We start from the raw sequence: 21,363 nt of genomic DNA, 5'->3' as shown, positions 1-21,363 counted from the left end.
TGCAGTGCTTCCAGCTTGTAACTGATGTATTGATATCTGAGATGGAGGCTGAACATGAGGAGGAGGAGGAGGATGATGCGCAGGAGCTGTACACTGTGGGGGCAACTCTGACTGACATAGGGCCCGCAATCCTCGGTGTGGGGAGGATGTGTTCCGTCCCAAGGTCCGACTGGGTCCCGTCTTCCACTATGTTTACCCAGTGTGCCGTCAGGGAGATGTACCATCCCTGGCCACAAGCACTTGTACCCGTGTCCATTGTCAGGTGGACTCTCCCAGTAACTGCGTTGTTGAGGGCACGGCAGATGTTTTGGGACACGTGCTTGTGTAGTGCGGGTATGGCACACCGGGCAAAATAGTGTCGGCTGGGGACCGAGTACAGAGGGATGGCCACCGCCATAAGGTTGCGGAAGGATTCCGTCACCACCAGCCTAAAAGGCAGCATTTCCAACGCAAACAGTCGTGAAATGTGCGAATTTAGGACTGCGGCCTGTGGGGCGTTAGCTGCGAATTTCCGCTTTCGTTCAAAGGTCTGGGATATGGACAATTGAACGCTGCGGTGGGACGTGGACGTGGACGTTGATGCTGTTTCTTGAGAAACTGCCATAACAAGTGAAGACTGAGAGGAGGGGGCATCTTTGCATGCAGAATGGACAGGGGATTGCCTTGCACACACAACAGGGGGTTCTATTGCACGCACAACAGCGGAAGAAGCAGTGGTGACACCCGCTGACACCGGTCGTGGACCCTGGGGTTCGCCCCACAAAGTCGGGTGCTTTGCTGCCATGTGCCTGATCATGCTGGTGGTGGTCAGGCTGGTAGTTTTGTCACCCCTGCTGATGCTGGCATGGCAGGTGGTACAAATGGCCTTTTTGGGGTTATCAGCAGAGTCTTTAAAAAAATTCCAGACTCTGGAAGACCTACCGCTTGTACTGGCAACGTCCCTCGTGTTGGTGTTACGGGGAACGGTTGCCCGCCTTCTGTCTACGGCCACCACACTGCTTCTTCCTGCCTGTTGGGGTACTCTGCCTCCCCCCCCTGTGTGCTGCTGGCCTCACTCTGCATGTCCTTCTGCCATATTGGGTCAGTTACTAGATCATCCACCACCTCCTCCTCTTCCACTTGCACACCACGATCCTCCTCCTCACTTCCTGGCAATTGTGTCTCATCATCGTCCACCTCTTGTGACAAATTGCCAGCGTCGACTTCCGGTGGCCGTGGCTGTTTAAATATTTGTGCATCGCTACATGGGATCTCCTCTTCCACCACTTCAAGCGGAGCAGGCGAAGGGCACAAATATGGAAATGGACCAATGAACAGCTCTTCAGAGTGTCCAAGTGTGGGATCAGTTGCTGTCTGACGACACTCGGCATGGTGGGAGGAAGGAGCATCAGGGTGAGGAAGAGTATGCGGTCGAGACTCACGGCTACTAAGAGTCGACCATGTGGAAGACAGGCCGGAGGTGGTGGTGCCCAGCTAACTGGAAGTATTATCTGCTATCCAATTAATAACCTGTTCAGACTGATCAGTTCGCAATGCTGGTGTTGTTCTGTGCTTCCCTAGTAATTTGGTCAAGAAGTGGGAGCGAGAAGATGTGGCTGTTGGTTGTGGCACATTTTCACCTTGGCCACGGCCCCGTCCTCTGCACGCACCATCACCAGAACGTCCACTTCCACGTCCCTTGCCACGCGCCTTGCCATTTGTAAAGGAAGTAAAATAGCTTACACTCGCACTATCAATAGAAAAAGGGTAATAGAAAGTAGATTAGAACCGTGGAAGAGGAAAACCACAGTTCTATTTCTCTAGCCTACACCCGACTCTTTTAAACAATCTGAACAATCAGGGAGAAAATATTACTATTTTTCTTTACGGAAAAAATACCAAAAGCTGAATAATAGAGATTTTTTACAGTGGAACAGCAAAACCACAGTTATAATTTACTGGTGTATGTATACCAGACTTTTTTAAATATATAGATTTGCGGCTGAACAGTGAGCTACTCACTCAAACTGTTTTTTTTAGATATAAATGGCCCAAAAGTGGATAATACAGAGATTTTAACCGTGGAACTGCAAAACCACACTTATATTTCTCGGGCCTACACCAGACTATTTTCAACAGATATATTTGTGTCTGAACAATCAGGAGACACTATTTATTTTTTACGGCAAAAAATGCCAAAAGCAGGATAATAGAGATTTTTTTACCATGGAACAGCAAAACCACAGTTATAATTTATTGGTGTATACCAGACTATTTTCAACAGATATATTTGTGTCTGAACAATCAGGAGACACTATTATTTATTTTTTACGGCCAAAAATTGCGAAAAGCAGGATAATACAGAGATTTGACCCGTGGAACTGCAAAACCACACTTGTATTTCTTGGGCCTACACCAGACTATTTTCAACAGATATATTTGTGTCTGAACAATCAGGAGACACTATTATTTATTTTTTACGGCAAAAAATACCAAAAGCAGGATAATAGAGATTTTTTACCGTGGAACAGCAAAACCACAGTTATAATTTACTGGTGTATACCAGACTTTTTTAAATATATATATATTTTCGGCTGAACAGTGAGCGACCCACTCAAACTGTTTTTTTTAGATACAAAAGGCACAAAACTGGATAATACAGAGATTTCACCCGTGGAACTGCAAAACCACACTTCTGTTTCTGTGGCCTATACCAGACTCTTTTCAACAGATATATTTGTGTCTGAAAAATCAGAGACTCACTTTTTTTTTTTGGGGGGGGGGGGGACACCAATAGGTTAATAAGACGGGTATTTGTACAGTGTGAAGGAGGAAAAAAAAATTGGATTTAGATGAAAAAAAGGATTTTTCCTGGCCCCAGAGACCTGGAGATAAGTCCAGCAATTTCAGAAACAGGAGCACACAGGACTGTAATGCAGCGTTTGCTGGTATAACCCCACTGCGTCTCCTATACAGCCTGCCTGTCTGCCTGATATCTGGGATGGATATTAGTCCTGAGAAGGACTGTTTGTTTGATATGGCAGCCTTTACAGACCCTGCACTAACTATTTCACAGGATAAATCTCTCCCTAGCTCAGCAGCGCTGTCCCTACACTGTCTAATCCGGAGTGACTGTGTCCAATATGGCGGCGCCCGGTTTTAAATACTCGAGGTGACGCTGTGCGGCCAGCCAATTACTGTAATGCCCACAAACAACATGGCTGCGGCATTACAGTGACTGGCTGGCAATCCCTGCATGTTCATTGGCTCTGTAAAGAGCGCCAAACATTCAGGGCGGAGACCCAAGCTCCCACCCGAGTAACCCGGAAATGCTCGGTACTCGCCGAACATCCCGAGTAGCGTGATGCTCGGGCGAATACCGAGCAGTGTCGAGCATGCTCGCTCAACACTAGTAAAGATGCATCATTGCGTAGTAGTAAATGCAGCAATATCTGCACAATATTTGTGAAGGTATTACCGCTGTTAAAGGGAATCTCTCACCATTTTGGAGATATCAGACCTCTACTATGGGCATACAGGGTATGAAAAAGTAAATCTATACATACCTGTATGGGCCATGGTAGAGGTCTGAATGCAGAGAAATGTGGTTTTATCTCCTTGGTTTTTCACAGGCTTGGCGTCCATCTGCTTATTATTCCACCAATTCCCCGCATATGTCCACGTTTACCATATTCCCCCCAGGTCCCTGTGACGTAAGCTTTTTTCCCCTCACCACCCAGCGTATGTGCAAAGCGTGGCTCACAGGGAGCGTGCTTTGTTTCCTCCCGGGCCCGTTTGACTGAGCACAGTGCCACAGTGCTCTATTGCACAGCCGGCGGGGAGTCACTGTGAACATGCGCTTGGAGGTGAGGGAAAAAAGCGCACGTAACAGGGACCTGTGACGTGCGGTGAAGGGGGGAAATATGGTAAACGTGGACATAGGCGGGGAACTGGTGCAATAATAAGCAGATGGGTGGGGATGGCTTGGCATCCGGGGGACGCCAAGCCTGTGAAAAACCAAGGAGATAAAACTACATTTCTCTGCATTCAGACCTCTACCATGGGCCATACAGGTATGAATAGATTTAGTTTTCTATTTTCTATACCCTGTATGTCCATAGTAGAGGTCTGATAACTCCAAAATGGTGACAGATTCCCTTTAATTTTCTGTGAGATTTCCATTGTAGAAATTCTGACGCAAATACATTATGTGAATGTACCCACTAATAGTGGTGGGGGCCCTAAATAACTTATGTATGGCGTTATTAGTGATATCGAAAAAGAGCTTTCCCTCACTTCTCCCCATACACTTTTTATGGAAATCTCTCTGCCACCTATAAGGCCATAACTTTTTATGAAGGGCCTCATTTTCCTAGTGGTGGGGGAAGAAAACCTTTAGTCAGTTAGGGGTGATACATGGGGAATGAACTCAGTCAGTCAGGGTGATACAGGGAGAGGGTCTCACTCAGGGTGCTACAGGGAGAGGTGGCGCAGTCAGTCGGGGTACTACAGGGAGAGGTGGCACAGTCAGTTGGGGTGATACGGGGAGAGGTGGCACAGTCAGTCGGGTTGATACGGGGAGAGGGGATTCAGTCAGTTAGGGGTGATACATGGGGAGCAAATTCAGTCAGTCAGGGGTGATACATCGAGAAAGGAATCAGTAAGTCAGGGGTGATACAGGGAGAGCGGGCTTAGTCAGTCAGGGGTGATACACGGGGAGGGGGTGCAGTCAAACAGGGATGATACATGGGGAGGGGGTGCAGTCAGTCCAGGATGATATATGGAGAAGGGAATCAGTCAGTCAGGGGTGATACAGGAAGAGAGGAGGTGCAGTCAGTCAGGGATGATACATGGGGAGGGGGTGCAGTCAGTCAGGGGTGAAATGAGCAGAGGGGGCTCAGTCAGATGTGATATATGAAGGGGCTGAGTCAGGAGTGATACCGGGGGAGAGTATGCAGTCAGAGGTGATACATGGAGTAGGAGCTCAGTGAAGATGATATGGGGGCTAAAGACTCAGTAAGTCAGGAGTGATAAAATAAATGAGGGAATGGGGCCTTCATTCATCCCTAAGTGACTAAACTCCCCTCTATCATCCCTGACTAAAGCCCCCCTCCATTTTTAGTCACTCACTGTTAGGTTTGGCAGGGGGGCCCACATAGTTATATGTGATGCTCAGGTAAACAACTGGGAGAGTGGTATGTGCAAGATTGCTGACACACTTTGCTATGCCAGCAGGTGGCAGTGCTGGGGCCCACCCGAGAATCCTACAGTCCTCCGGTGTGCCAGTCCAACCTTGCTCCCAGCTATTGGCTGGGAGCCATCTTGCAGTTGCACAATTATACCAAATACCTCTCAGCAATAGGCTGAGGGGATTTCACTATATGCTCTCTACCCCTTTAAGAGCAGGGGAGTGCGCACTAGGCACCCCGCCGGGAAAAGGCGCACACAAAAAAGGAAGCTGAGTACCTGCCGGGCAGAACGCTGTGGGGCCGGGGCGGTGAGTATGCCAGTGTCCCTGAATGATGGTGGAAGCCGAGCCATGTGGCGACACCGGCAACAGCGTTACAGAGCAGAGCAGGACAGCTCCATCAAATCTGTAATGACAGCTGCTAGGTACTGCATTTAGAATAAATAGGAGTGAATCTGCAGTACTCGGCCATGGCAACCACACAGATGATGGATCTGTGCTGCTCTGCTCCACAACTGCCAACTTCCGTCTGACTCTGGCACTGAGAACAGCTGATCGTTAGGGATGCCAGGTGTCAGAGCCCCACTGATCTGATATCATTAGGATAGATTATCAATGTAAAAGTAGTGGACCAACCCTTTAATGAATTATGTGCATCGTATTCCAGTGCTTTCTTCATTAAAGGAATTTTCCACTACTCAGACAGCCCATTCTCAATTGCTATATTCCCCCATCTAAAATACAAACAGCCTATATTCCCCTTTGGTGCCGGTGTCATACCAGCTAAGACAGCACCTGCTCTCCTGGAGCTCACATGACGTTCTTATGCCACATGAGCCCTGCAGCCAATAAGTGGCTGCTTCACTCTCACATTAAGGCTAAGTGCCCACGATGCTGAAATGCTGCGTAGCATTTCTGCATCTCACTGGCAGGAAAAACGCATGCGGATTTTACATGCGTTTTTTCTGTTAGGTAGAAGCATTTGTGAAGCGTTTTTAACATGCGATTTCGCATGCCGGTTGTCAAGCGCTTTTCTAAGCGATTTTAGCATCACTTGGAAAGTGCTTGACAACTTGGTCATACTATATAAATCCATGACACCGGCATGGATTTATGTTGTGTGACCAAGTTAAGATGCTGCAATAGTAAAAAAAAGAATAAAAATGTTGAAAAATAAAAAAAACATTATACTCACCTTCCGATGACCCCCGGTGTCCTCTACGGCGCGTCCGGTGTCTTTGGCGGTCGCGTGACCAGTCACATGACTAAATGACGTCATGGAAGGTCCTTTTTCACCACCACGAGCAACCGAAGAGCCAGCAGCACCGCCGGGAGCAGACAGGGGGCCATCAGAAGGTAAGTATATGTTTTTTTTTATTTTAATTCTTTTTTAACTACAGGTACTATGGTACCCGGGTCTGGAGGAGAGTCTCCTCTTCTCCAGACCTGGGTACCATCCACGCATTGAATTGCATAATATCCGTATGTGTAAGTGTAGTCATGTAGATGTCATGCGGTCCAATGCAAGTCAATGGCGGCAATTTCGCCGCGATTCCGCAAAATTAATGGTTGTGCTGCGGATTTTTCCGCAATGATAATCCGCAGTGGAAATTTCAGCAGCATGTGCACAGCACATGTGGATTATCATTGGGAAATATGGCAGACAACTTAACAAGCATTTTTAATGCGTTTTCGCGGTGGAAATGGCGCCACGGAAATGCATTAAATCCGCATCATGGGCACGCAGCCGGAGGCTATGTGCCAACGATACAGAAATGAATCAGACATTTTCCGGAGCATTTCTGCATGTCCTTGGCAGAAAAAACGCATGCGGATTTTACGCGCGTTTTTGATGCGTTTTTTAAGTGTTTTTACTAGCGGATTTGCCATGCGTTTTTCCAATGCATTGCATAGGCAAATCCACATGCGGAAAAGCACAAGAAATGGTCATGTTGCGGTTTTTTTTGCACCTAAAATCCGCACAGAAAAAATCCTGATCATGTGCACAGAACTTGCAAAATGTCATAGAAAGTCATGGGGTAAGATGTGCAATGCGTTTCTGCTGCATTTCCGCATGGAAAAAAAATGCACCAAATCCGCATCGTGTGCACATAGCCTAAAAATGGAAAATGTTCTGAAATTATTCTTTTTGGTATGATTTTTTTACATGACAAAAACCTGATATTGTAAAAAGGATGTTAAAACTTTTTATTTCCGCTGTATGTGTGTTAGTGGTCAAAACTTTATTTTTATGTAATTGCTTTATACACAGTACACTATACATCAAGCCTTACATACAGTGGTAACTGTGACTAGTTTAATCCATTAGTAAACCGGACACATCACTTAAATAACATTTTTACCATCTGATAAATGTCGGCTTTCTGTTCCATTTTCTTGCTTGCAGTTATCATAAGGGCTGATAAAAGACTCATAAAGCATCATAAATGGTCAGCTTCTCTACTATCCTTGATCACTGATGTCCCTCATATCTACTGTTTCTATGAAAGACACTGTGTCACCATAGTTTTACTTGATGGATCAAGTCTATATATAGAAAATGTGCAGCTGCCATTTTATTTATAAGCCAAGAGGAAATGTGCTGCCAAGCTGGCTCTCTTCTACACATAAAATAATCATTAGTCTTGGAAAAATATGTTAGTAAATGTGTAGCAAATCTTCAGCATTGCCCTAGTACTCAGACAAACATGATCTGATCTTTTGCACACAGTTTATTTGAATTCTGTAAAATGACCATTAAAAATGAGAACCAATAAAAAAATTTAATAAATTGTAGTAGATTGCTGTGCACTTGTTGCCTAGTTTTGGGTATGTCTTTATCCTCTTTTTACATTAAACCCAACCTGTTCATTAGCTGATTTTCTCGAGTACGACTATGCAAATATCCGACAATCAGATGTTTGACACTATGGCTATTAATGAAGAAATGCAGACATTTATAACTGTCATGTCACAAATTACTATTAACCTGCAGCTATAGGGTTACCCTGCAAGTTGATACCATTAAAATGCAGCAAACCCACCTTACCGAGAGAAAAGAAAATGTATTCCTCCTGGGAGCGGCCGACTTTCAGTCACAGAGGTGTGACCCTATCAGCTCCAGTTACCGCTCAGTGTGACTCGCCCAGGGGGAATATAGGGGGAGACTCGGTACCTGGGTCTTTACCTCCTTGGGATGTCGCGGCAGTCGGCTCCCGGGCCCGTCTTCTGGGTCACTCTTTAAAAGGGGTTTTAGTGTTTTTGTTAACAGTTTGTCTCGTGACGCCACCTGTGGTTTCTGGTAATAGTTACCAGCGCTGCTGCAGACCTCCGAGGGTGATGGGATGGCAGCTGGGATGTTTCTGCTCCCCACAGGCGGAGCGGGCCCCCGGGGCAGAGTTGATAGATGGGATGCAGGGCGTTGTAAAGTAGGAGGGATGATGGCGCAGCGGCAATAACCGACAGAGACAGTGGAGTGCAGTCGTCCAATTTTACTCACAGTTCTTTTTAGATTCCTCAGGTTACCGCTTCCCGCGTCGCGCTGCGTTCACCAAGCAGGGGTTCAGAAGTCCCTCCGGCAATTCGAGAGTACTTATCGGGACCCCCTTTCTATATGTTCCTTTCCTCAGCCGACTCTCCGCGCTGGGTCTCTCCCTCCTGCCCTGCGCCTCACAAACTGAGTCCCAAGATGGTGTCCTCGGATCCCTCAGGGTCACTTGGAGTTCCCTGGTCCTACACAGCTACCTTTCTTGGCTACTCGGATGCGAGTATGGCAACTGCACCATAAAAGTCAGAAGCCTCCGGTTTCCTAGCCAAGGCTTGAAGCTACACGACTAGCCCAGGGACCGGTTCCCTTCTTGCGGCCTGGTCCCTCTGACACTTGTCAGATTAGAGCGTACGGGTGGCTTCCTGCTCCTTCCGTACCCCTGGGACCTCTTCAGTTACTGTAGCCTTCCTCCTCTGCTCCCTTCCTCTTCTCTCCTCTGCTGGGCCTCATTCACCAGGCCCGCTCTGAAGCAGAGCTCCTGCAGAGCACCTGCTCCTCTTCACACTCCCTCTAACTAAGATGGATCCTCTATTTATACGCCTAACAAATGCTCCCCTAAACTTCTTCCTCCACCCACACCCACTACTTGGTTCCCCCTCACTCTGGTTCCCCCCACACCAGCCAGGGACAGGGCTCAGCAGAACACAGTGCATCTTGCCCTTCCAGCCGGCCTGGAGCAGTGTAGTGTTGGATGCAGGTGTTGGGGTCCCGTGCTGTACCCTTTCCTTACTAGAGAGTGAAGCACCACGGATGCAGTACCTCTGTGGCGACTGAACCCGCAGGGGCGCCACACTCCCCCTTGGCAAAACACAGCACGTCCGCGGGCTGGAACAGTGTAAAAACAGGGTATTTTAGACATACAAAAATTTTTGAATGCATTCACATAGAAGACAATAAAACAAACTCGTCCCTTTATGGGAGGCACATTTTCTTAAACGTTACTGGTACTTTTATCAAACATTCTAAAACATTTCTTTTATAAAACGTTTTCAGCCGGCTACAGCGCGATCTGTAACCAGGTGTCCATTCTTTTCCAACAAGGTGCAAAATCAGCAGCATATGGGACCCGTCCGAAAGCCCTCAACGTAGGCCTTTGGCGTGGCTGGAGGGCATAGGCGATCCAGATCCTGGACCTCGGCTTCGGCCACGCCAAACGGGTTTTTGTTCCGAGGTCTGTGGTTGTATATATATAAAACCGATAAAGAGCACTTTAAGAAGCGCAAACTACTTACAGATGTAAGTCTTTGGCTGCTCACAGTCCTCAGCCTGTCAGTCTCTGTACCCTGACAGATAACTGAGTAGCAAACATTAAGTCAACTGCACCCTTCCGGGCAACTTATGTACAGTCCAGTTCTATCTACTGCGCTCAGTAGTGGTGCTCCCTCCGGGGAAGTTCCTGTCCACCATAGGCTGGCCCAGCCGGGTCATCAGCTCTAGATGGCGAGGGTTCACTCTCCTCCACCACCCTGCGGACGTTCAAGGCATACCAGACCCTCTCACCTCGGTGCCTTGTGTAGATGACATGATCACCAGGGTACAGGTCTGGGGTGTGAGCGCCTGGGATAAGCGGTTCCGGCAGGGGGACCAGGGACGGTGCAGCGCCAGCTGCGTCCGGGACAGGGACATCACTCCTACCTGCTCCAGCGACCGCTTCAGCTCGGCCTATCACCTCCCGATCCATGAGCAGCTCCGCCGGGGCTTGGACGCCGCCGATCACTTGCAGCGCCGACCACTGCCGGGTCGCCAACTTCTCCACCAGCTCCGCTTTCCAGGCAGCGATCGCAGCTTGCAGGGCCACTTCTATCGGCCGACCTAGTTTTTGCATCTCGGCGTGGAGGAACTCCGCATCCTCCAGGGACAACTTACTAATCACCTCTCCCAAGGTAAGAGGTGTCTCGTCTTGCTGCAGGCCGCAGGCTGGAGTTCCAGGCTCGCCTCCTTTCATCTTGCCTGCCGGGTGTGGTCTGTCTAGACTAGTCAAGACCACACCTTGTCTCCACTGTTTTTCTCCTCCTACTCTCCCCTTTTTGGGGCGGTCCCATGTCTGCTTGCTGTCGGTCACACCTAGGGGCGTCTTCCTCACCTTGATGGACACATCTTTGTGTATGGCCACAGTTGCAGGGGGCAGGTTGCGCTTTTGGCGCCACTCTGGGACTCGGCACACGATGGGAGGCTCTGTATTGTTGTCCTTAATCACGCCCATAATGGCGCCCATTCTTCTGGGGCGGGCGCCGCATTCAGTATTAAACACAGTTCAATTACGGCACACCGTACCCGGTGGCAACGGGCACGAAATACTGTTTGTGACGCCAGGAAGAGTGTGACTCGCCCAGGGGGAATATAGGGGGAGACTCGGTACCCGGGCCTTTACCTCCTTGGGATGTCGCGGCAGTCGGCTCCCGGGCCCGTCCTCTGGGTCACTCTGGTTCCCCCCACTCCAGCCAGGGACAGGGCTCAGCAGAACACAGTGCATCTTGCCCTTCCAGCCGGCCTGGAGCAGTGTAGTGTTGGATGCAGGTGTTGGGGTCCCAGGCTGTACCCTTTCCTTACCAGAGAGTGAGGCACCACGGATGCAGTACCTCTGTGGCGACTGAACCCGCAGGGGTGCCACAAGTGCACAGTGAGCGGCAGCTGTCAGCATGACCCAGCACTTTGATAGACAGTCGGCTTTGAGGTGCATCTGTGCAGTGTCGATCAGTCAATCAAAGTGTTGGGGCATGCTCACAGCCATCGCTCACAATGTAGAGGTATGATTTTTATTTTATAAGAGCAATGTCCCCTATATAAATAATTTTATTTGAGTATTGGGTGTGCCAGACTCTCTTTAAAGCCATATTCACATGTTCAGTATCACTATTTTATATCAGTATTTGTAAGCCAAAACCAGTGGTGACATGTTTCTGTTATACTTTTCCTCTGATTGTCCCACTCCTAATTTTGGCTTACAAATACTGAGGTAAACGACTGACCAAATACTGAATATATGAACGTGGCTTAAGGCCTCCTTCACACGTCCGTATCAAACGCATACATCAGAGTATCATCCGTGTGTCTGTTTATACCATTAGTGTGGTCATCAGTGTTTTTCTGGTATGGATAAAGAAAGAAAGAAATTACAAAGCTTCTTCTATACTTTGCAATGTTAAACACCATCTGGTTTGCACAGACACACGATCCATGTAAAAATACAAACATGTGAGCAGCTTATGGCCTCCTTCACATGTACGTGAAAAAATAGTACCCGTGTGATCAGTGTTGTCCATCAGTGTGTCCTCTGTGTGTCCATCAGTGTGTCCTCCATGTGTCCATCAGTGTGTCTTCCGTGTGTCCATCAGTGTGTCCTCCATGTGTCCATCAGTGTGTCCTCCGTGTGTCCATCAGTGTGTCCTCCGTGTGTCCATCAGTGTGTCCTCCTTGTGTCCATCAGTGTGTCCTCCGTGTATCCATCAGTGTGTCCTCTGTGTGTCCTCCATGTGTTTATCAGTGTGTCCTCCATGTATCCATCAGTGTGTCCTCTGTGTGTCCTCTGTGTGTCCATCAGTGTGTCCTCCGTGTCTGTTTTTTACCATCAGTGTCATCAGTGTTTTTTATGGATGGATAAAGAAAGAAAGAAATTAGATAGCTTCTCCTATATTTTGCAATGCTAAATACGGATTGCATGGATACATGCCATGTGCTGGATGTGTTTTTCACAGACCCATAAACTTTCACTTATGCTACTAGTGCAATGACTGGCTCATGTTGGAGGCATCGGTGTAGTGGCTGGACAGAAGTATGATCCTTGAATAAACTATAGATCCCAGGTTTTTACATCAGTAGCAAAATATACGGCCAATTTCATGTTAATACAGAGTTTTTTGTCAAGTACAATATTGGGGTTTCTGTCGGAATCCCTGAAAAACTGTATTCCGATGAGATCCCAACAGAGCCCTGATGGAGCCATGCACTTGAATGAAACCAGAAGTCGCAGTCGACATTGTCTGACCTCCATCATGGCAGTGTTTGTGTGTCACCCAGGCCTGGATGCCACAAGTGTAATTAAAGCTGTGTCTGAGAGCAAGGGGGAGGTTCTCTGGTCAGGGGAACATTAGCATGCAATGCCTCCTGTCTCAGGCCAGTAGGGGGAGCAGGCTGCCCCTATAAAAGCTGGTACTGGGGACAGGGTTAGGGAGAACTGGATTGCCTGTCTCAGCTTTGAGACGTGTCCCAGAGTGGAGCAGGGACAGAAAGTTGATTGCACCTAAGAGGAAGTGTGGCAGTAGGAGAGAACCACCAGCCAGAGACAAGAGGCGAAGAGAGCCTGTCTTGGCAGAGAAAAGACTTAATTTTACCAGACTTTGGTGTCTGAGGCTGGAAGGATTCCACATCCCCCAGCAGAGAACCAGTTCGCAAGGGACTGTACTTTCCTTGGCCTAAGAAGCCTGGAGGCCCTGCCACAACCGAAGGGGCCAGTAAAGCCGTACCAGGCTGGGAGCAGAAAGGAACCCACGTCGCAGGCCATACAGGCGAGAATACACGGAAAGCTTGGAAACGTGGGCTGTTACCCTATAAAGAGGAGATAGCCAGAAGGAGCGCAGAAAGCACGGTAGGCCTACACCCTCACCCTGACCAGGGCCAATTTCCCCGTTGCTCTCAGACATCCAGGTCCCCTCCTAGCTGGGACTGTTTGTGGGTCAGTTTACCTGTTTAGTAAAGACCCTGGACTGCAATCTGTTGTCTGTGTGCTCCTTGCTCCTCCAGCACTACCATCACTCCCACCATCCACTATACTGCCCTGGGGCCGCACTCTTCCCGTGGGGAGTCACACTACCATAGCTGCACACCTCATCAGCCCCATCGGTCTGCATGCAGCGGCGGTTCCTATTAACCGCAATCCACGGGTGGCGTAGTCGGACATAATCAATATAACGGACTACCACTGGCCTGACCACCCTGAGCCACGGAACCGGGTTGCCACTATTACTCCCATCGTTTCCCCCTATCGCCCGGATCTGAGTGCCCCACGGCCCAGGGGGCGAGTCAGCTTTGGCGTAGTCGGCAGGATTTCGTGCCCGCAACCACCGGGTACTGCGTGCCTGAAAAAGACTTTCGTAAACTTACCTGTGGAGAAGTTTCCCGCCATCCGGAGCCGATTCCCGCCATCAGACGCCATCTTGGACCTTTTCCCGCCGTCTTCTGCCGTCTTCCCGCCATCCGCAGCTGTTTCCCGCCATCGGACGCCATCTTCAGGACGCCGCGCGGGAAGAAAAGGGGCGTGGACGTCAAAACCGCGCGAGATCCGAAGCTCCGCCCCACGCACCGACGCTGCGCAAGGTCCTGGAAGGGAGAGAGAGCGACGCTGACGTCATCGGAGTGCGACGCCAGGTCCTCGTCCAGAGCAGCAGCGGAGCCGCGGCCTACAGAAGAGGATCGTCGGAAGGTAGGCCACGCTTGACTAGGGGGGAGGAAGATGTCGGACACAGAGGCCCCCACTACCACCAACGCAGCTGCAGCAGCGGTGATGCCCTTTTCCTTGCCCTACATCCCTGGAGCGGCCTGGCTGCCCAAATACTCAGGGGAGCCCCATGCCCTAACTGACTTCAAGGAAAGACTGTATAGTTTGTTCCAAGTTTACCCCCTGACAGAGGAACAGAAGGTCAGCATATTGACAGGGCAGTTAACTGGCGCAGCCCAAAGGGAGGTAAAGTCATGGCCCACTGAGGAGAAAAGGACTGTGAAGGGTATTCTGGCCCGGCTGCGGGGTACCTTTGATACACGTACCTCCGCTGAGATTAAAATGAGGTTCTATGGATGTAGGCAGCGGGCACAGGACAGCATCAGAGACTATGCCCTAAATCTGCAGGAAGCCTTGAGGGCTATTCAACAAACTGACCCTGGCAGTGTGCAGGAAACCGATAAGCTGCTAACAGAACAATTCATAGAAGGTCTGCTGTCTAGTGCCCACAGGGCCCAACTGCGCCTCATGTTCTTTCAGAACCCCGACCTGACCTTCGCCCAATTTAAGGACAGGGCCATAAGGGTGCTCCGTGAATCTGCAACCAGTGGCGCTATAAACCCCCGGCGCCCTGCTATCACCTACCACCAGGAGGCGGCGCCCTCCTCTATGGACTCCGTGGAGGCTGATGCACAGGCCCTGAACCAAGCCCCGTCGAAAGGCCTGCACCACCAAGTCCAGGAGCTGACCAGGAGCGTCGCGGCGTTGACCAGGACCGTCCAGGCGTTGCAAATGGACCCGTCAAGACCCATCAAGCTGGCTTCAAGTCCGGAGGATGTCCCGTGGCGTCGACAGAGGAGGATCCCGTCGTTCCGAGGGAGGCCCACAGACCGCTACGCAGAGGATGGACAGCCCATTTGCCGTCGATGCAACCAGTCCGGACACATTTCCATGTACTGTAATTTAAACGGGTCCAACCTGGGGCAGAGGGCCGACCCCCAGGCATAAGATCACCAGGCCCTTATAATTGGCGTGATAAGTACGTTGGGGGGCGCCCGGTTTTACCCGTGGTGCTGGACGGTATCCCCATGAGCGCCTTGCTGGATACTAGGTCGCAAGTAACCACAATCCCTTATGTACTTTTTAAGCAGTATTGGACTGATGCTGATATCACACGGTATCCAGACAGTAACTTGAGCATCATCACCAGTAATGGCTTACCCGTGCCGCAGATGGGGTTCAAGGAGATGACCATTAAAATTGGTAAAGTTGAACTGCCGGCACAGGGAGTGATTATTGTGGACATTGACCGTCATGAAAGTCACCCTAAAATAACTGTGGGTACTAACATCATTGAAAATTGTCTTTCAGAAGTAATTGTAATTCTACAACAGGTGGCGGTGAATGCTAGTTCCAGCCAAAAGAGAGTCCTCAACAAGGAGATAAAAGCCCTGATGAGACGGCAGCAGGTAGAACTGTCTGGTGGTGAGATCGGTAGCGTAAGACTCAGTGATCCATTCCCCATTTCCATGCCTCCCAAAAGTGAAATGATGATCTGGTGTCGGACTGCAATCGGGTTGAGAGGTAGAGACTACCAAGCCATGGTAGAACCCGTGTACTCAGACAGCAGGCCCACCATTTTGACAGCCCGGGGGGTGGTTGATGTCCGTCATGGGAGGGTGCCCGTCCGCATCCTCAACATTGGGGAGAGGGAAGTACACTTACCCAGGTACGCTACACTCGCCAAACTGTTTGTCGTCGAACACAAAGCTATCAGGGCCGTGGAACCCTTGCCTCCATCTCCACAGGCGGAGGGTAATGGCTCCCAGAAACAAAAGGAGGACTGGTGCCAGAAACTCCACGTGGGTGCTGACTCCACTCCCCTGCACCAAAAACAAGGAGTCTACCGGGTGGTACGGGAGTACGAGAGAGTCTTTAGTAAGCACCCGCTAGACTTCGGCAGAGTAAAAGGGATAGAACACCACATCCCCACAGGGAGCCACCCACCAATAAAAGAGAGGCACAGACCTGTGCCCACTGCACATTATCAGAACGCCAAGGGTATGCTAAGGGAGATGAAAGAAGCTGGGGTCATTAGAGACAGCTGTAGCCCCTGGGCAGCCCCCTTGGTTCTGGTCAAAAAGAAAGACGGCACCATGAGAATGTGCGTGGACTATAGACAAATCAACCGTATCACCCACAAAGACGCATATCCGCTGCCTAGAATAGAAGAGTCTTTAGCCGCACTAAAATCTGCTAACTTCTTTTCTACTTTGGACCTTACTAGCGGGTACTGGCAGGTTCCTGTGGCAGAGGCTGACAAGGAGAAGACCGCCTTCACCACCCCGATGGGACTGAGCGAATTCAACTGTATGCCTTTCGGGCTCTGCAACGCACCAGGGACCTTCCAGCGGCTGATGGAATGCTGTCTAGGGCACCGAAACTTCGAGACGGTCCTCCTTTACCTGGACGACGTGATCGTCTATTCGAAGACCTACGAGGACCATCTCAAGCACCTGGCTGAGGTGTTCGAAGCCCTGGCAAGCTATGGCCTGAAGGTGAAACCATCGAAGTGTCACCTGCTGAAACCAAAGGTCCAGTACCTAGGGCACGTGGTAAGCGCGGAAGGAGTGGCCCCCGACCCTGACAAGGTAACGGCAATCAAGAGCTGGCCAAGCCCCTCGAACATCAAAGAGGTGAGACAGTTTCTCGGGTTGGTAGGCTACTACCGAAGGTTCATCCCCGGGTTCACTAAGATGGCAGCTCCTATGCAGGACCTCCTGATCGGACAGTCCAAGTCCAGAAGTCAAAAGCCACCCTTCAAGTGGGATAAACCAGAAGAGGAGTCCTTCCGCCAGCTAAAGTTGGCCCTCACTGGGAATGAGATCCTGGCCTACCCTGATTACGGCCAGCCTTTCATTCTCCACACAGATGCCAGTAATGTGGGACTGGGAGCCGTACTGTCCCAAAACCAACAGGGCAGAGAACGGGTGATCGCATACGCCAGCCGGAAGCTGAGGCCCACCGAGAGGAACCCGGAGAATTACAGCTCCTTCAAGCTAGAATTCTTGGCGGTGGTGTGGGCCGTGACGGAACGCTTCAAGCATTACCTGGCCTCCGCAAAGTTCACCGTGTACACGGACAACAACCCGTTGACACACCTGGACAATGCAAGACTGGGTGCCCTGGAACAGCGGTGGATGGCCCGTCTCTCCAACTATGACTTCGTGATCAAGTACCGGGCAGGCAAAACCAACGCCAACGCGGACGCCCTATCAAGGATGCCTCACTTACCTGAAGGTGACGAAGACCCAGAAGAGCTGGAGGAGGTAGAACTCCCTGCGTTTCACCGGTATGGAGCCGCTCAACACTCTCACCGCATGAAGGAGGAGGATCTAACAACTGTGATGATGAATCCCCTACCTCACCACAGCTGGGCCGAGACCCAAGATAGTGACCCTGCAGTCCGCCTGGTGAAAGATCTGCTGACCCGGGAAGACGCCCGCCTAGATCCAGATGCCCCAGAGGAAGCCAAGCAGCTATGGAAGGAGAAGAGCAAGCTGTTCCTCTACGAAGGCAAGTTGTGCAGAAGGATTGTCAACCACCGGACGCACGAGCTGACCTGGCAGGTCGTGGTCCCAAGGTGAGATGCAGCTATGGTCCTGGGGGCTTACCATGACAGAGCGGGACACTTCGGTTGGAAGAAACTGGAGTTCCTACTAAGAGGAAGGTTCTTTTGGGTCGGCATGAGAGGAGCTGTAGAAAAATGGTGCAGAGACTGTGGCCCTTGTCACCTGAGGAGGAAGGACCGCACCAGCCAGAAGACACCCTTGAGGCCCATCGTCACCACGCAGCCTCTTGAGCTGGCAGCTCTGGACCACGTCAAATTGGCTCCAAGCCGGTCCGGATACATCTACGCCCTGACAATCGTGGACCACTATTCCCGTTTTCTAGTGGTGGTCCCGGTAAAGGACTTGACAGCCCAAACAGCGGCCCGAGCCTTCCAGCAATACTTCTGCCGTCCTCACGGGTATCCGGAACAGGTCCTGACAGACCAGGGTCCAGCGTTCGAGGCTGAAATCTTCCAGGAGTTCTGTAACCTCTATGGCTGTAAGAAGATTCGGACAACGCCTTACCACCCCCAAACCAACGGGATGTGTGAGAAGCTGAACAATATAGTCATTGATCTCCTGAAGACGTTGCCCCTGGAGGAACGCAGCCTGTGGCCAGAAAAACTGCCGGACCTGGTAGACATGTACAACAATATCCCGGTGAACGCTACAAACTGCACCCCGGCTTACCTGATGCGAGCTAGACCGGGTAAGCTGCCCGTAGACCTGGAGATGGGAGTCCTAATACCTGAGGACACCTCCTCGGATGCGGACTGGGATACGGAAAGGCAACTGCAGTACAAGAAGGTACAGGAGAGTGTGGAGAAGAGCCTGGCCCAGGTGAGAGAGAAGCAAGAAAGACTCTTCAATCAACACGCCCCTGCTAGTCCCCTAGAACCTGGTGAGCAAGTCCTAAAGCGAAAAAGAAGGCTACATAAGTTGGACGACCAGTGGGAAAGGGAACCCTACACCGTACTGCAGTCTGACCATGACAACCCAAAGGTGTGCGTAATCACCAAGGATGGAGGAGAAACCACTAGTGTCGTCTACAGAGACCACCTCAAAAGATGCCCCGAGCAACTCCGTAGTGCAGAAGAGGATCAGAGTGACCTTCAACCCGCAGAGGACAAGGAAGAAATGATCAGCACCGTTCTCGGAGAGTTCCCTCAGTCCTGGACTCGCATAAATGATGCCATAGTGGTACCTGTCCTGCATTTCCTGCAACTGGCACAGCAACAACCAACACCGGAGCCGGAAGGTGAAGAGGAGCAAGCGGTTCCAGAGGCAGAAGAGCCTGTACCAGCAGCCCAGGAGAATCAACCCTCTGCTGACAGTGAGCCTGCCATGCCTGCGGTAAGCCAAAGGACCCGCAGACAGCTGCCTGCCCTACCTGTACACCCAGCTGGTAGCTGTACCCCTAACGCTAGTGGGGAAAGCCAGGTTGGTCCACCACCAGACAGTGGGTTAAGGAGGTCAACCAGGAGCACAAAGGGGCAGATACCCGCTCGCTGGAGAATATAGTGTGCAATAAGATTGTAAATAACCCTGTTGACCAAGTGTTGAAATGTTTGCCAGAGTTACCTGCATGTTTATTAATAGTGTGTTTCAGTTTCTTGCAGCTACCGTAAGGACTCACAGGTTATGGACTTTTTATAACCGGGACCTTGTGTGGACTGCATTCGGAGCCTAACCCAGGAATGAACTAAGACTGTAAAGGACTTGGGGTAGGACAGACCCCCACCTGGTTAAGGCTCCCGTTGTTTTGGTGATATGGACACCCGGTCACAGACCACACTGTGACCTAAAGAACTCAATTTGTGCGTCGTCTGTCTATTAATGTTTTATTGATTATGCATATTGTCTTTGTTTATTGTTTAGTCCCGGAGTACTAAATTTCACTAGGGGGGAATGTGTCACCCAGGCCTGGATGCCACAAGTGTAATTAAAGCTGTGTCTGAGAGCAAGGGGGAGGTTCTCTGGTCAGGGGAACATTAGCATGCAATGCCTCCTGTCTCAGGCCAGTAGGGGGAGCAGGCTGCCCCTATAAAAGCTGGTACTGGGGACAGGGTTAGGGAGAACTGGATTGCCTGTCTCAGCTTTGAGACGTGTCCCAGAGTGGAGCAGGGACAGAAAGTTGATTGCACCTAAGAGGAAGTGTGGCAGTAGGAGAGAGCCACCAGCCAGAGACAAGAGGCGAAGAGAGCCTGTCTTGGCAGAGAAAAGACTTAATTTTACCAGACTTTGGTGTCTGAGGCTGGAAGGATTCCACATCCCCCAGCAGAGAACCAGTTCGCAAGGGACTGTACTTTCCTTGGCCTAAGAAGCCTGGAGGCCCTGCCACAACCGAAGGGACCAGTAAAGCCGTACCAGGCTGGGAGCAGAAAGGAACCCACGTCGCAGGCCATACAGGCGAGAATACACGGAAAGCTTGGAAACGTGGGCTGTTACCCTATAAAGAGGAGATAGCCAGAAGGAGCGCAGAAAGCACGGTAGGCCTACACCCTCACCCTGACCAGGGCCAATTTCCCCGTTGCTCTCAGACATCCAGGTCCCCTCCTAGCTGGGACTGTTTGTGGGTCAGTTTACCTGTTTAGTAAAGACCCTGGACTGCAATCTGTTGTCTGTGTGCTCCTTGCTCCTCCAGCACTACCATCACTCCCACCATCCACTATACTGCCCTGGGGCCGCACTCTTCCCGTGGGGAGTCACACTACCATAGCTGCACACCTCATCAGCCCCATCGGTCTGCATGCAGCGGCGGTTCCTATTAACCGCAATCCACGGGTGGCGTAGTCGGACATAATCAATATAACGGACTACCACTGGCCTGACCACCCTGAGCCACGGAACCGGGTTGCCACTACTACTCCCATCGTTTCCCCCTATTGCCCGGATCTGAGTGCCCCACGGCCCAGGGGGCGAGTCATTTGTCTTTTCAGATATGCACAAAATGAGGCAAACCACATATACCATGTATACACCTCCTGATAGTATACGCCAAACAGTGGGCACTGTGTAGTCTTTTTTGTATTGCACCAGATTAATGTAATTGAAAGTAAAATTTTCCATTTGTCATTATTGATCTAGAACTCAGCTGAACAACCATCGCACAATAGAATTTCCTATATATAGTTCAAAGGACTTTTTATTTTGCATAATCTATCATCATAAAACAGAACAAGTGAAAAATGATAGAGTAGGAATGTGCGTGTGTGATTTCTAGTGAGACTGGAATAAAGAAATTACACTTAACCATTTAATTGTCACATACAATTAGCTCAGTAAATGCTGTAGATGAGTTTCCTATGGCAGGATACTTCTGGGATATTAGACAGTTTTTCATTTCATCACTAGATGGCAGAAACATATTAACACTTGGGCCATATGTTGTTTATACAATTGCTTTCACAATGGCAGCCGTCCTATGTGAGCGAGCTGTGTAGAAACAGATTAAGTGAACTCAATGTTCACCAGATACAGTGGTGGCCAAAAGTATTGGCACCCCTGCAATTCTGTCAGATAATACTCAGTTTCTTCCTGAAAATGATTGCAATCACAAATTCTTTGATCTTATTATCTTCATTTAATTTGCTTGCAAGGAAAA

The 21,363-nt window shown here is 50.1% G+C and overlaps 1 protein-coding gene across 1 annotated transcript in view; it reads right to left on the bottom strand.

Moving 5' to 3' along the window:
* LOC141258512 (uncharacterized) overlaps positions 1 to 10,659 on the bottom strand; it is a 149,633-nt gene extending 138,974 nt beyond the window's left edge. The window contains exon 1 of the mRNA XM_073673501.1: positions 10,215 to 10,659. Within this exon, the coding sequence (XP_073529602.1) occupies positions 10,215 to 10,659 (445 nt within the window). The remainder of the gene's footprint in view (positions 1 to 10,214) is intronic.
* Positions 10,660 to 21,363: the final 10,704 nt, after the last annotated feature.

Source organism: Phyllobates terribilis, unplaced genomic scaffold (assembly GCF_046119375.1).
Source record: "Phyllobates terribilis strain yellow unplaced genomic scaffold, ASM4611937v1 Scaffold_3__8_contigs__length_932513732, whole genome shotgun sequence".
NCBI classification, from domain to species: Eukaryota; Metazoa; Chordata; class Amphibia; order Anura; family Dendrobatidae; genus Phyllobates; species Phyllobates terribilis.
Note: the sequence above shows the minus strand (reverse complement) of the source record. Positions and strands in the feature narration are given on the sequence as shown.